This window comes from Cervus elaphus, chromosome 27 (assembly GCF_910594005.1).
Source record: "Cervus elaphus chromosome 27, mCerEla1.1, whole genome shotgun sequence".
Classification (NCBI taxonomy): domain Eukaryota; kingdom Metazoa; phylum Chordata; class Mammalia; order Artiodactyla; family Cervidae; genus Cervus; species Cervus elaphus.
In genome coordinates this window covers 27,241,545-27,258,171 of record NC_057841.1, presented here as the reverse complement: position 1 = coordinate 27,258,171, position 16,627 = coordinate 27,241,545, and the positions used below count along the sequence as shown (strand labels likewise).

Sequence of the window (16,627 nt, the reverse complement as noted above, 5' to 3'; positions counted from 1 at the left end):
TTTTTATTCTGTCCAAGTTTCCTTTCACTCAGCTTTAGACCACAAGTCATTTCCTGAGTTGGTGGTATTCTCTAGACCCACAGTGTATGCATCTCCCCACATCTCCCTCCAGTCTCCCCCATTCCCCATCCTCCTTATCCTGGTCCTTCTTGCTATGTGAGTGAGTGAGTGAGTGAGTGAAAGTCGTTCAGTTGCATCCAACTCTTTGCGACCCCATGGACTGTAGAGTCCATGGAATTCTCCAGGCCAGAATACTATAGTGGGTAGCCTTTCCCTTCTCCAGGGGATCTTCCCAACCCAGGGATCAAACCCAGGCCTCCCACATTGCAGGAGGATTCTTTACCAGCTGAGCCACAAGGGAAGCCCTCTTTCCATGTGACCCATGGTGAATTTATACTGGAAGCACTCCTGGCAGCTCTCCTCTTGTTTAGTTTTGCTTAAACTTGCTTACTAATGTTGAATTCATTTCTTGGAAGGGACCTTTCCAAGCCTCTTGTTCCTTTTGTGGTGGCAAGTTTAGTTAAAATTTACAATTGGTAATGTTTCCTTATCTGGAAACAAGTTGAGTGCACGCTTGAAGTACAGTGAGCTCAAATGAAGGTATAGGGTTATTCCAGTTGGCGGGGGGCTCCTCTTCCCCTCCCCTCGGCACACCCCACAACAGCGAGTGACTCAAGTCAACAGACATGAGGGCCAAGTGAGGTCTCAGTGGTTTACTTATTTTTATTCCTGCTTTCCAATGCCAGTGAGTCTGTTCGTGGTGGCTATACTCTGGAGCTGAGTACAAGCGCAGAAAGTCACACAGACTTCATCTTTTAAAAAAACAGAATAATTGGTTTACATGTAGGGAAGACCTGATAGCATGTGAATTATGTTTCAATGGCAATTTTATAAGAATGAGCAGGACAGGGTTCACAAAGGCCTCTTTTATTCTGGCCTTTGACAACAGGCTGAGAGTTCACTGAATTGGAATTTCAAAGACCAGTCAATTGAGGGATAGAGTAATAGAGCCTCAGTCTATAATTCTTTTTTTTTTTTTTTGGTATGTGTGTGGGGTTTATTTATTTATTTTTTCACAAAACAAACAGTGGTTTTTTGTTTTTGAAGTATAATTGCTTTACAATGTTGTGTTAGTTTCTGCCGCACAATGAAGTGAATCAGCTCTATGTGTACATATATCCCCTCCCTCTTGGACCTACTTCACCTCCCCCTATCCAGTCCCACCCCTCTGGGTCATCACAGAGCACCGAGCTAGGCTCCCCGTGCTTCCCACTAGTTATCTGTTTTATCCATGGTAGTGATACATGTGAATCCCAATTTCTCAATCCATCCCACCTCCCCTCCCCCCCACCCCCATCCCCATCCTTGCCCCATGTCCACATGTCCATTCTCTACATCTGGGTTTCATTCCTGCCTTGGAAATAGGTTCATCTGTACCATTTTTCTGGATTCCACATATATGCATTAATATCAGATGTTTCTCTCCTTCGGACTTGCTTTGCTCTGTACGCCAGACTCTGACTCTGTCAATTCTCTGACTTGCTGTACTTTAGATACCACAAGGCAACCATTCCTGTCGTGAACACAATCTTCACAGTCCCATTCCCCCAGAATATTCCATGGGGAGCCACATTCTGAGCTTTCAGGAGTTTGAGAAAGGCCATATTTTTTGGCATAGTTAAAGTCTCCAAAGCTCTGCAGAGAATGAACTTGTTGAACTTTGTGTAGATAAAGTTAATTAACCATAAAATTATTTATTTCCCTGGGAATAATATCTCAAGGATTCCTATCAGAGAATGTACTGGGGAAACGAGGAAGTGAAGGAATGGAGGTTAGGTGTGCCGCCATCTGACAGAAGTAATTTAACTATCTGGGATGGACAGGCATCCTCTGTTACTAAGGGAGACTTGTGTGTCTTAGGATTTTCACATAGGTGCTCAGTGTTGGTTTGATTTAAGTGGCATGTTTGGCATTTTGTTATAAAAATTTACAAGTTGATTCAGAGTCTTATCTTTATGAAACTGTCCCCTTATAACATGCTATGTAAGTTGAACTGCTGGCTCGTTATTCATTTGCATTGCCGTTCAGCTTTTTTCGTGGTCATTGGCTCTCTTTCAAATGGAATTTCTTTCTCCAATGAACTGCGCCCTCTCTTCAAAGTAGAAAATGTTTAATAGATTACTCAGCATAATACTTTCTAGTTGTATTCATCTGGCCTGGCTCAGGTTGCAAGAAATAGAAATCTGATGAGTTGGTGGGGAGGATTTTAAGTAATTACAGGGGAGGAGGAAGGAGTTAGGTGTATAGACCTCTCCATTCTCTTGTTAGATGATCTGGTATATCTTGGTTCTTCTCAAGACATCTCTTGTGGTGTTTCAGACCTTATTTCTTTCTGTGAAATAGGGAGGATGTAATTAATTGGTTATCTCAATTCATAGAATGTCTCTCTGTGACAGCTTTGTCTTTGACACTGATCTCTGGGCCAGCCAGCTTTGGCCTGGGTAGCAGGACTAATATTGCTCAAGGTTAAGGGACTGATTACTCAGATAGGAACAGCAGAGTTCAGGTGACAAGCCAACAGTAAGACAACAGTATCTACCTCACACTGCTCTCCAGCTATGATACCTAGTTTCAAAAGCAGGTAACTGCTTCCAAATGTTGCTTCTTCGGTATCAGTGGTGTATGGGTTCAAGTGATGTCAACTGAAAAAGAACATACTTAAGAATTCCCAGGTTTAAAAGATCATAGCCTAACTACTCAGTAAATGATGGTTAGTATTATTAGATAGTGATCTTTTAAAACATCGCTTTTCATAAGTAGTATCTTTTAAAATCTCACTCACTAGAAAGTGGTTGAGTTCTTTCCATTTGTTATTTCTAATTCATGTAACAGCTTTGCAAGTTTGTTTACTTTTCCATTGAGTAATGAGACAGAGACTGGAAGCTGTTAAGAATCTGGAGCATCTTCAGACCAATAGGAAATGCAAAACTGGGATGAGCAGCCTGATTTTCTGACTTTAAATTTAGCCCTCTTTCCACTTTGCTATGCTGGGTAACTTACCTAAGGAGAATGCCACGGAGCATCTTTCAAATATCAGAAGTTTGTTGTAATGTTTTTTGTTTTAATTTATTACAGTAGCCTCTACATTCTACTCCGGAAGGCTTTAAAGCCTACCAGAGTATTCCTTCCATTTTCTGTTTTGCTGCACAACTAATTGATTTAATTTGAAAATATACATTGGTCTCACTTTGGGAGGTTGTGTTACAGTAACATAACCCTGGTGTTGATAACCCCTTGGGTGAAAGCTAAAATCCGTTGTCTGCTTTGTTTTCCTCTTTGTGACTTTACATCAGAAACAGTACCTGAAATTAGCTCCTGCTCTCTGTATGTTCCTTATAAAATCAGTTGGTTTTTTTTTCCACCCCTAACGAAAGCATCTTTTTGGCACCGCCATCGAAAGACTGGATAAGGTTACATAGATGCATCAAATAGTGAGACAGCTAAACCACAACAAAATAAAAAAGTATTTATTAAGTAGCTACTCTGTCATGGAATGTGAGTGCCTATCGCCATGGAGGTTAGTCAGTTCTTTCTTTTTAATCCATCTTCCTTGGTAGTGCTGCTTAGAGTCGTGTATTCTCTCTTTTAATCCCCTGAACACAGATACGCAAGGGCCTTCCTGGTGGCTCAGTGGTAAAGCATCTGCCTGCAGTGCAGGAGATGCAGGTTTGATCCCTGGGTTGAGAAGATCCCCTGGAGAAGGGAATGGCTACCCACTCCAGTATTCTTGCCTGGAGAATCCCATGGACAGAGGAGCCTGGCATGCTATAGTCCATGGGGTCGCAAAGAGTTAGACATGACTTAGCGAGTGAACAATGACACTAGCACACAGATACACAGCACACAGACACACACACATGCACGCACACACACAGAGACACACATGCACGCACGCACACACACATACACACATGCACACACACAGAGATACACATACACGCACACATGCACACACAGACACACATACACACACGTGCACACACACACAGAGGTACATCAGGGGTACTCTGGGGTGTGTCTGTCACATCTACTAGTAGTTATTATTACAGCCAAACTTCTTGAGATGTTTCCCTAAATGAGCCCTAGTCAAAGCATTTTATACATATTTAGGGATTTAATCCTCACAAAAACTCTGTGAAGTATAGTTTGTTATCCTTAGTTTACAAGTAAAGAAATTAAATCCTGTAGAGGTGGATCTTTCTCAGCTAAGAATATCCATTTTAAGAAAAGTAAATATGCATAAACAACAGCAACAAATCTTGATGCTCCATAATCCTTCAGCTACCACACTCTCAACCCCATTTCTCTTCAAACCATATCCTTTACCTCCCTTTTCAGAGTTTTGATGAAAGTGAAAGTGCAAGTCGCTCAGTCTTGTCTGACTCTTTGTGACCCCATGGACCATACAGTCCATGGAATTCTCCAGGCCAGAATACTGGAGTGGGTAGTCTTTCCCTTCTCCAGGGGAGCTTCCCAACCCAGGGATCGAACCCAGGTCTCCCGTCTTGCAGGCAGATGATTTACCAGCTGAGCTATCCTTCACCTTTTACAGGGCTTACTCATCCCTGCCTTCACATACATCACTGCCTAGAAATTAGTATCTCAGAGAATCCTTCCTACCCACATGGACCTGGAACATTTTCTCATTGTACATGTTGCACAATTTTTCATTACAGTGTTACAGGACAGGACCTATCTTTTTGTTTATTGTTGTTTTTGTCGCAACACCTAGCACATAAAGGTTTTGAGTAGAAGAATAAATGCCTGCATGTTAATTAAAGGAAGCCTCATGGTAGAATAGAAATATATTCATTTGAGTGATCAAATCCTGTTTTACAACTTACCTACATAGGTACTAAATTAATTATACTTATTATTATAAATATAGCTATGGCTGGGCCATTGTTTAACTGGGGAGAGGAGTAGACTTCAGGCATAGATATTAACAGACTATAAAAGGGGAACCTAAAGGCATACTAGTTAACCAGGCCTGGAAGTTGTTATAGCATCTTTTTCCTCCTCTGGGTACTTACTGTACCATTATATTGAACATTTATTTTTTTTTCTGTCCTATCCTAGATATTAATAAGCTCTTATGGCAGCAGAAGCTATCTGTCCATTTCACAGTCCCTGGCAAGTAGTAGCTTCTTATGAAATGTTTGTTAAAGAAATGAGTGACTAATAGATAGTCAATTAAACACAGCTGTTCTGTGTATTACAAGCAGAAAGAGTGATTCATTGATTCCCACTACATTGTAACAGACCCTTGTTTTATCTGTACAAGAACATGAACTTTTTTCACTACATAAAACTTTAGTATTATATGGTTGCTTTGGAAGTTTGCTTTTTCATTTCCCTCCCACAGAGGGAACATTGATAAAAATACAATTATAAGGGAGAATGTCTTTTAAGATATACACACATTCTCATATTTGCTAAAACATGTTCAAATTTTGTTTATCTGCATTTGGATCAAAGAAGTCACTTCTCAAGGCCTGTCAGATTGTCCCAGTATGTGGCCAGGGGTTGTTCACAAAGTTTAATGAAAAAGATGAACCATAAGGATCAAAACATACTTCTCTAATTTTGAAAGGGTGATTAAAGCTTGATCTGTCCATGACTTGACTTTTGCCTTTAGATGTCTGTATTTCACTATCTTTACCTATTTCACCACAGGCTATGTATCTTCTGGGCAGGATGCTGAAGCATTAGAGACATTATAGCACTTTAAACAGAGAGATTCCTCCCTTTGCAATTTAAAATAGGGTGATTCTTAGAAAAAGTGGCAGAATGTAAATGTATAAAACGTCTTTAGAAAATGATATTTGCTTTTAATACTGTTTATAAGATTAAGGTAAATCTCATGTAAGTAAAGTAATTGAAACTCAATAGTTGAAGTCTTTTAAGAATCAATACCAAAATGCTGTTTTCATATGTTTTTAATATCATACACATCCCTCAAGTGTAGATCTTCTGATTGTAAATGCTGAAATTCATAGCAGCAATTATGAGAAAATCTTTTTCTCTTATTTCTAGGGAATTCCTTTTGCTCCTTAATTGGGACCTGAGAAATTGATTGCCAGCAGGTCTTACCCTGGGGCATGGCCTTCCTAACCTCTTAATTGAAGACCTCCTCTGTCGACTTGGAGGCTTGGGGAGGTTGGTGAACAATTCACTTGAGAGGTGCAAGAGATTCCATTCCAAAGGCAGTGCTTATCTGAGCCAAGTCATCGGATTGTTAAAGAGTGTTTCCAGATAAAGAAAATGAAGAAAACTTTATTACACACACATAGTTACACATGATTATATAGGTATATGAAAAAAGTGAAAGTGTTAGTTGCCCAGGCATATCCAACTCTTTGTGACTTCATGGACTGTGCCCTGCCAGGCTCCTCTGTCCATGAAATTCTCCAGGCAAGAACACTGGAGTGGGTAGCTATTCCCTTCCCCAGGGAATCTTCCCGACCCACATATATGTTTACGTGTATTTTTTAATGAGAAGGTGAGAATCTACTCCCACAAGACTAGCTGTTATTTTGTCATCTTATAATCTTCTTTTGTTTTCAAACCCCTTGGCAGTTTACATACTCGCACATCTCATTTAATAATTAAATGTTACCCACACCTCTGCCTCGGGAGCTTTGTTCTAGTTAACAGTTACACCTGCCATCACCCTCAGTAGAGTGGATCTTCCACCTCCCAAATTCTTCCCTGCTCAACTACTTATCTTGTGGTTTCCATCATAGCATTCAGCAGGGATTTCCTGAGGAGCGAGTAGTAGGAAGAAAAGGAATCAGCTTGACTCAGAAGAGAGGCTTTTATTATAAAACCAATTTTAATGGCCCATTATGACAGTGATGACAGAAAAGCCTTCTGCTTTTCCATCTAAATGTTGATTTCTTTGGTAATATTTTCTGAGATTTCTTTTTGTTCACATTAGCTTAATTCCATGCACATTTTTTAAAAATTAGGTGGAGGAAAGATGAAAATGTTGCATTTTTTTTCTTTGACATCCATATAGTTCCAGATAGTCTTTATTACAATTTTATAATGACAGTTTCAGTGTATTTAAAGAAAAGTTGTTATATGCACTTATACTTTGATATGGGCTTCCCTGGTGGCTCAGTGATAAAGAATCCACCTGCAAGCAGGGGACACAGAAGATGTGGGTTTGATACCTGGGTCAGGAAAATCCCCTGGAGATGGGCATGGCAACCCACTCCAGTATTCTTGCCTGGAGAATCCCATGGACAGCAGAGCCTGGTGGGTTACAGTTCCCAGGGTCATGAAGAGTCCAATATGACTGAAGCAACTGAGCATGCACACACATACTTTGATATAATTTTTAAAAGTAATGTGAACTAATTGTTTCTTGCAGTGGGCTTTGAAATTGAGGTTTTTAGACTTATAGCATCATCCTTTACTGTTTTTGCTTTTTTATTTATTATGAATATTTGATTTTTGCAACGGACAGAAAATTATCCCATGTCCAGATCTTAGAAATTTTCATTCATTTTGCTTAACAAGGATTTAGTACCTAGTGTGTGCAAATTCACTGTGGTAGATTTATCTCTTTTGACTGCTTCTGACAATGACACTTTCACAACTTTTAATACTGAGTTGGCCAAAAGTTCATTCCATGTTTTCCTTAAGATGGTATTTTTTTTTCCCTATAAGAGAGTATTATAGAAAAACCTGAATGAACTTTTTGGCCAACCCAATACATCATCTCCCAAACTGTATTTTGGAGAACACTTGTTTTTGTTCCATGAGATGTTGATAATTTTCTAGAAGAGGACTGCAAGGTTTAAAAGTTTGGGAAATACTGCATGATGCTTTAAAATAAATCCTAACATATTCAAGAATACATGCAGTAAAGAAAATCATTCTATCATATTTAGTAAGTATAGGCTATATTTATTGGATAGTAGAATCAATTTCCTTTTAGATAGATTATCCATTAAAATTGTAATTCCTCATTTGAAAAATCCCTGTTTTGCAAAGCATAGTTTAGAAAATGTTGTCTTAATGCAGTTTTAGAAATAGCATTCAAAAATTATTGGCCAAATTGTCTTTAGTATACCGTTGATTCTTTCTCCCTTACTAATCCATCTCTCTCAGCAGCCCTCTTTCATTTTTTATGTCTAACTTTATGCTTAAAAAATTACATTTTCTCTTATGGATAAAACTTGAGCCATACTTATAAGAGAGTCTCTTGAGCCATCTGAATCATACTTAATGGTAAGGTAAAAAATGAAAAATTACCATTTAGAGAGGATGAATTCCCCAACTTTAATTCTTCCTGGAGTATAGAATACAAGGGCACTGGATGCTTGTTCCAAGGTATAAGAGGGTTAGTAATAATTGCTTATAGTCTGTCTGCTCATTCCTCTTTTGCTGTTGCATTAGATTCTTGGTTGATCTCTCACTGACTAGGTTGTCCTTGCTCTAAAGACCCTATTGATTGTTTTATTGGACATAACAGCTAGTATAGTGTACTATACACAGTGTTGACCTGAGGAATCTCATATGGCTCTGTAGATATTAGTACATACACAGTACAGCTCATCTTCTGGAAACTCTTTTCTTTCAGCTGTGATGCCATCTGCTTCGATTTTCTTCCCACCTGTGACTGATTTTGCTCAGTCTTCCTAGCAGGATTTACTTCTGCCCATTCCTTCTGTGTTGGTGATCCTCGGGCCTCTGCTTTACGCCATCTTCTCTTTTGGTTAGCTCTTCCTGGGTGTTCTTATTCATATCCATGTTTTCAATTACACTTTCTTTGCTACTAATGACAAATTTTCTATGCTTGATTCCTTCCTCACCAGTGAGCTTCTTCCCTGAGTTTCCAGTATTGATTAGATCACCTTTACTTGATTGCCTTCTCCATACCCTTATATTAGCATATCCAAAGGAAATTCCACCATTTCTTTGTCTAAGACACCACTCCCCCCTTGTGCTTTTACCTGTCCTAATGTCTCTTTCCAGCATCCACCAAATTAGCCAAGCCTTCTTCTTGGGAATCATCTTTCAAGCCTTTAGCTCATTCACCACTCACACATGCTCACCCAGCCCCATCATTTCTGATTCCCATACTTCTGCATGTCATCCATCTTTACTCCTGCTGCTGAGTAGTCTCAATACTTTTCATCATTTGTTCCTTGGTCTTCTCTTGTTACTTCTTGCCAGAAGTCCCTGTTTTTAGTTCTACATTTGTCCAGGGCATTCTTTACACTGTATGCAGAATGATAGGTAAAAGACCTCAATTGGAATTATAATCAGCATCTCAACCTTAATTGGTTCCAAACTAAACCTCCTCCTCCCATTTTTTCCATTGTAATAAATACCAATTCATAATTTTAATTGCCAAGGCCAGAAGTCTTAGGCGTCATCCTTGCCTGCTCACTTTCTCTCATACCACACACCCAGTCCATCATCAAGTACTATTGACTCAACCTTCCAAATATAATTGGAACCCAACCTTTCTCACCACCTCTGTAGCTATCAACCTAGTGCATCTAGATTATCTCAGTAACTACATCCTCATGTCCCTGGTGAGTCTCTTGTCTTCTAAAACTGTGCTCTCCACAACAGTAGCTGCTAGCCAGCAGTGACTGTGGAGCTTTAGAAATATGGGTTATCTAAACTGAGATATGTTCTAAAAATACATAGTGGACATCAAAGGATTAGTATACAGAGAGGATGAGAAATAGTTCATTAACAATATCTCATATTGATTATATATTGAAACAACATCTTGGATAGGCTGGATTAAAACTGTGTTATTAGAATGAGTTTCATGTTTCTTTTTACTTCTTTCAGTGTGATTATTAGAAAAATTAAAATCACAGATGTGACCTGGTATTTATATTGCTCTTGGGCAGCTCTGAAGTCTTTTTTAAACATAACAGTCAGAGCTCTCCATTTGAAATGTCAGAGCTTTTCATTGTTGGGCCCAATTCCCCCAGAGGCTCTCCAGCTCACTCAGGAGGGACAAGCTAGTCTTTTCAGTGGGCTGCTAGGCCCAGTATGATTCTGGTCTTTGAGCTCCTGTTCCTCCCACTATTAAGGTCTCTCCAGCTCTTAGGGCCTCCTCGCAAGCCCCACCTGAGGGCCTCTGCAAGTATATCCATCCACTGAGCACACCCCCCGCCTCCCCCGCCGCCGATGGCTGGTGGCTTCTCCTTCACTCATTCAAGTGTCGGCTCTGGTGTCCTTGATCAGCAATGAGCAGAGAGGCCCATCCTGGACACACCCACACCATCTACATCGACAGACTGACAGTCTGCTTCCCTGCACACACTCAGCATGAACGTTTTCATCTTGTTTTGACTTCATTTCGAGTGACTCCCTCCCCACTACCTGTAGAACAAATTCCAAACTGCTTGGTCTGTCTAGATGCCCCATTAGGATTTAGCCACTTTCTGACTCTCCAGCACGTTTCTCACTGTTCATCTAAGCAGCCCACGTGCCATCCATTCCAAATCACTTGCGTGCTAAGTCGCTTCAGTCATGTCCAACTCTTTGCCACCCTGTGGACTGTAGCCCGCCAGGCGCCTCCATCCTTGGGAGTCTCCAGGCAGGAATACTGGAGTGGGTTGCCATCCCTTCTCCAGGGGATCTTCCCAACCCAGGGATCAAACCTTCATCTCTCATGTCTCCTGCATTGGCAGGCAGGTTCTTTACCACTAGCACCATCTGGGAAATCCAAATCACTTGCAGGAAATCCCAAATTAGAAAAAGGGATAAATAATCTATCAGATGTGCAAAGGATTATTATTAACCTAAGATATAGTCTCATATAGAACAATATTAATTGAACATCAAACATTGGATGGCTTGTAAGTAGCAACAACTTTTTAATCCTTTGCATTCCACTGACAGACATCCCATAAAATGTATGTTAATGTAATCAACCCCAAATGATATACTCACCAATCAAGACTTAAATCTTCGTGAAAGGATTTCTCCACAAATAAGATTTCCTTCCTCACACTTAGTTTCTTCCATAGCAGTGAGCACACACAGAGTTTTTCTCCTTCTAATTAAAAACAAAACATAACTTATCAATAACTTCTTTAGATTCTTCATTGTAAGAAAGTTACATAGAATGAATATTTCTATTGTGGGTAATCAGAAAAAGCAAGAATTTATAGTTCGGTGATAAATAAGTAAACCTTTCAGAAACGTTTATTGTTCCAGCTCATTAAAATGCCATGTCTTTTGGACAGTATTTCTTAAAGGCCATAAAATTAATTGTGTGTTTCAAAAGTTTTATTGGCACGTATTTCCTAAGTCTAATTCAGCCCTCGTGTTTAATTGTGCTGTCTCATACAGGCTGGAAGCCTGGCCATTAATATTATTTTTCTGTTTTAAAAGAAAAACAGTTTCCTCTAGGGCTAGCTTCCATATTCTTGAATGTGGTCATTTCACACTGTCGTGCATTTTCATGTGTTGAAATCTTGAGACTCTGAGAGCTAATCTGGACCTGGTATTTCTTTGTGTCTTAAAATTATGCTGAAATGTCAATTAATAACTCATCATGTCCCCTGGCCTGGCAAAATATACCAAACTAAAATCCTGCATGTCAGCTACTGAAGTTCAGTTTTAAATCTTTCACTTACACAAAGCAAGGAGGGTGCAATAAACATTTATTGAGTACCTGCAATATAACAGGCATTGTGCATGGACTCCAGGTTGTTCAGCAAATGCGTATGCTCAAATGTAGAAAATCCAACTTTGTTCATGTCTTCCATAAGTGCACCTCATAGTAAACTACTTCATTTTTCTCTTCAAAGCACTTGCCTTCCACCCACTTGTTCTAAGTGTTGGGGACACAGCACCAAATGGCACCCTTTGGTTCAGTTCGTAACAGCATCCCAAAAGGTGATGTCCTAGAATTGTCCAGTCAGAAGGCGGGAAGGCAAGGACATTTATCCACTCCCATTCTGGGGCTGTGGCGAGACCCTGAGGTGGGGACTGGCATGGCAGGGTCGCCAGACGTCACAGCTGTGCTGAGCCCAGGTGGGTGGGAGAGATACAGGGACCAGAAGCATCTGCTGTATGTGGAGTATATTCGAACATGAGGTTAGAGGCTCTTGCTTTTACTGCCACTGTATTGCCTGCACCCAGACAAGTGCCAGGTACATGGGTTCATATAAGTGACTTAATAAGTGTCTGGGCTTCCCAGGTGGCGCTAGAGGTAAAGAACCCACCTGCCAATGCAAGAGACACAGAAGATGCTGGTTTGATCCCTGGGTCGGGAAGATCCCCTAGAGGAGGAAATGGCAACCCACTCCAGCATCCTTGCCTGGAGAATTCCATGAACAAAGGAGCCAGGGGGCTACAGTTCATGGGCTCGCAAGAGTCAGACACGACTGAAGCAATTGAGTATGCACGCGTGCAATAAGTATCTATTGGATGAAGATGAAATCATTGGGAGGAAGTGGTGAATCCATGAGTGAAGAGTCTAGTGTGAAATTTTCCAAGTGGATTAAATATTTTAGTGTGGCTATCAGTATCTTAGGAAATTCAAGATCTCTAATCTGTGGCTGTTGCGATGGCAGCATTCAGCTTATGTCCCATCTGTTCATGCCTCTCTTCTCTGGATTTTTTGACCACTAGTCCATTTAGGTCAGGAGGAAAAGGGGGTACCAGAGGATGAGATATTTGGATGGCATCACTGCATGGACATGAGTTTGCGCAAACTCCAAGATAGTGAAGGACAGAGGAGCCTGGTGCTGCAGTCCATAGGGTCGCACAGTCATACACGACTGAGCGACTGAACAACAAGAGATTCCATTTAGAGTGGCTAGTATAAGGTTTAGTTTTAGACTCAGTTTTCTCCTTTGCTCCTGAATGATGGTTTAGCTGACACATTCATGAAGTCATGATTTGAGTTAAATTTTAAAAGAGGGACAGCATTTCTGTGAGTAAAAATGGAGTGTAAAGAAGACAAAAAAAAACCCCAAATACATGGGGATAAGAAATCTGAGTGTGTTTTCAGATGACAGAGACTTCTTAGAGCTTAGGATATGAGTGTGTTTGTCAGAATAAAAAGGAATCTTTGAAAATATAACTGGAGCTACAGTTTGCCAAGCCTTTGAGTAGCAAGCTAAAACATCTTCACCTCTTCATGAACTGTCCAGTTACTGATTGCGACATCCTGCGTCCACAACACAGTCTACACTCTGTACTGTATGCTTTATATAAAATCGTCCTGTCCCAATCCTGTTAATTTCCCAAGACCCTAATCCATTTCACCTCTGGCATCACGTTCTTCTCAAATACTCAGGTCCACCTAGATATCTTCCCTAACTTTTTTTTTTTGCCCTTCTTAATTCCTACTCACCTAATTTTTGGCATTGTTTTGACTTTTTATATGTTCTTTCTTCACTCCGCAGCTACTTACAAAGTCAGTCAAGGACACGCTAGTTCTTTTTATCCCATCTCAGCAAGCAGAATATATAGCCAGAAAAGATGTTGTAAATAGTTGGAAAGTTAAAAAAAGCATCCAGTTTGATGATGCTTCTCTGAATCTCTTGTATACATGAATTTTAAAAATATTTGAGGGAAAACATTAGTGGTATATAGCATATACTGATTTTAAACTTTGTATACCTGTTTTCTATGTGCATCCAGAGAGGTGAGAGGAATAGAGGAAGAGGTCTGTATGAGAGTGTGGGTATGTTTTAATATGCTCCAGAACTTTCTGTTGTCTAAACCTCAGACAGTGGAAGAATCCAAGTGATCAGACTAGAGTTCCTTAGCTTTCACAAAAAACTTAGAAAAGTTAATTTTAAAAAACTCAATCTAAAGGTGTGCACATATCTTGATTTTTAATTTGGTACCACTTAAAGCACATTAAAATGATAAAGTTATAAAACTTCTTTGATTAAACCACATGTATTTGTTATACTCACCACTGATAATGGAAATGCCTAATACAGATTTCCTTTCAATTGTTGTATTTAGTCATTATAATAGTTCACTGTAAACAGTGCAGTTTTCCTACTAGGAGATTCATCTTTTGTTAAATTCCTTCCTTTCCTCCCTGCCTCCTGCCCTGCTGTTTCTCTTTCTCATTTTCTCTCTCTCTCTCTCTCACACATACCCTCAGTTTTTGCTTCTTTCCTGCATACTTTTGCTTTGAATTATTCTTGATGGAATCTTGTTTTTGTCGGCTTATTTCCTAGATGGGAAGTGATGGAATTTTACGCCTCAGTACTTCAGCTCTAAATAATGAATTCTTTGCATATGCAGCACAAGGCTGGAAACAGCGACTGGCAGAAGGTAAATTTCTATTTTCCATTATTATTTGACAGATTTGAGTACACATACTGCTCTGAGATTTGCACTCTTCTCTGATTCCCAAGTCATTTCCCCCACTGAAGTATACTTGAATTAAAACTCACATCCTATTTCAAATGACTTCATTAATTCTGTTATTATACTTCACAATTTTGATGTCCAGGATTTTTGAAGAAAGCATGGCCTTATATGGAAAATAATAACATTTTGATATAGCAAGATATTCTTTGGAATAATCATTTTAATAATTATGTTTGATATATATTTTCTTAATGCCTAAGACTCTGAAGAATCTTCTTTTAATATTGTCTTCCCCTGAAGCCACACTTTGCCTTATCCTTCCTTTAGTCATCAGTCTTCTTGAAAAACTAGAAAATATCCAGTGTTACCACAATTTTACTCCCTTCCCCATGCACATTCTTATGGCTGAGCGTGGCCCATACACAGTAGAAACTGTTCTTTCTAGAGAATACGAATTGCTTTCTGATTTTAAAGTCCAGTTTCCTTTCCTCTGTCCTACCTTTCATGTTCCTTCTCCAATATCTCACTTGTTTTCTACACCATCCAATACTGTTCGTATCTCTGGGCCTTGTGAACTAATTACTTTATGAAAGCTTGGTCACTTTTCAAAAGCTAACTCAAGAATCAGGCTCTATGCATGGTCTTCCCTAATTGATTTAGGCAGAATTAAGTGCATTTCCTTTCTGTACTTTCACTACATTTATTCTTGTGACTTTTTACAGGGTTTTCTACATTATTATAGTCAACTGTGTGCTTTTTCTTTCACCAGACCGGTTGAAGCCATCTCCGTTAGACATTCATAATATATCTTAAGTTGCATCCCAGGTACCTTTCTGACAGCCATTTCTCAGCTTCCTTCAGGAGTTCCTGTTCTTCCACCTGCCAGTAATGGTGATGCCTTCACCATTCTCTTCCCTGTTCTTCGCTTTTATAACTCTTCATGTACTCTGAGCAGCCTTATTCAGCACCAGGATTCCAGCTATGCCCCATATGCCAAAAACGTCCAACATTGCTTCAGCTACTCTTTCCCAGTCCTCAGTGCTGCATTCCACAAGTCTGCAGGATCTTCCTAGCATCAAGCCCCTTAAAACCAAAATGCCAGCATTAAATTCTCTTCCCTTTAAATGTCTACCATTTCTTCTGCCTTCTGTCTGCTAAGGTCCTCCCTTTTCTCACATTCCTAACTCTGAAACTGTAATGATATCTTTGTTCCTCTCCCTTCTCCCCAGGTCCATCTGGTTAGGAACTTGAGTTTTTGAATCTGCATCTTCTTCAACGTTCTCAAGATGTTGGCCTGACTGTAATCTCTATCCCTCATCTGTGATACTTAGTAGCCTCCATGCTGATTTCTAAGTTGCTTATTTGGACATTTTCCTCCCTCCCTGAACACCGCCAGGACCTCCCTCAGTCTCTTACAGAAAAAAATCCAGGGCTGTCTTTAAAACGTGTATTGGTTAATTGACCACAGCCTATCTTTCCTATTCCATTTCATCTTGTATTTTACTCACAATTGGCCTCTTAAAAGAACATAAATATATATATTCATATCTCTGTGCCTTGTGAGCTAATGACCTTATGAAAGCTTGGTCATCTTTCAAAGGCTAACTCAAGAATCAGGTTCAGCAGATAGTCTTTTCTTAATCGATTTAGGCAGAATTAAGTACTTTCCCTACATTTATGAATATTCTTACTTATGACCTATATAGGGCTTTCCACCTTGTATGATTATACTCAGCTGTGTGCTTTTGCTTTCACAAGACTGGTTTCATCAAGGACACTGAATATACACAATTACATTTACTGCCTCTAGTACACAGTACATTTACTAAATGCTTTTGAGTCTGTCTGTGACTAAATGACTGAGTGATCTTCATAAAAAAGAGAAGCCATAGAAATATCATTAGCACTCAACCTTTTACTTTTCAGTATTCATAAACATTTACTCATATTAGTTACATATTTTCTTTATTAATTGGCAAAAGATATGACAGCTTTTCCTCAACATCTAAGCATTTTCTTTCTAGGAGAGTTTACTCCAGAAATGCAATTGCGGATAAGGCAAGAAATTGAGAAGGAAAAGAAAACAGAACCCTGGAAAGAAAAATTCTTTGAAAGGTTTTATGGAGAAAAGTAAGTACTAGAGCATTTTTTTTTTTTCATTTCTCTTAGAAGGAAATGAAAATGTAATTCTCTTGCTTCACATAGCACACTCATGTGCTGTAAAACTTAATAAACC

At 39.5% G+C, this 16,627-nt stretch overlaps 1 protein-coding gene across 17 annotated transcripts in view; it reads left to right on the top strand.

Moving 5' to 3' along the window:
- Positions 1 to 16,627, top strand: part of ASXL3 (ASXL transcriptional regulator 3) — a 189,979-nt gene that overhangs the window by 154,528 nt on the left and 18,824 nt on the right. For 16 of the 17 annotated variants that reach the window (XM_043889021.1, XM_043889020.1, XM_043889028.1 and 13 more), the window contains 2 exons: positions 14,256 to 14,352; positions 16,416 to 16,521. In XM_043889021.1, the coding sequence (XP_043744956.1) occupies positions 14,256 to 14,352; positions 16,416 to 16,521 (203 nt within the window). Of the gene's footprint in view, positions 1 to 14,253; positions 14,353 to 16,415; positions 16,522 to 16,627 lie in introns of those variants that run through there. The other variant, XM_043889036.1, reaches the window with a different exon arrangement.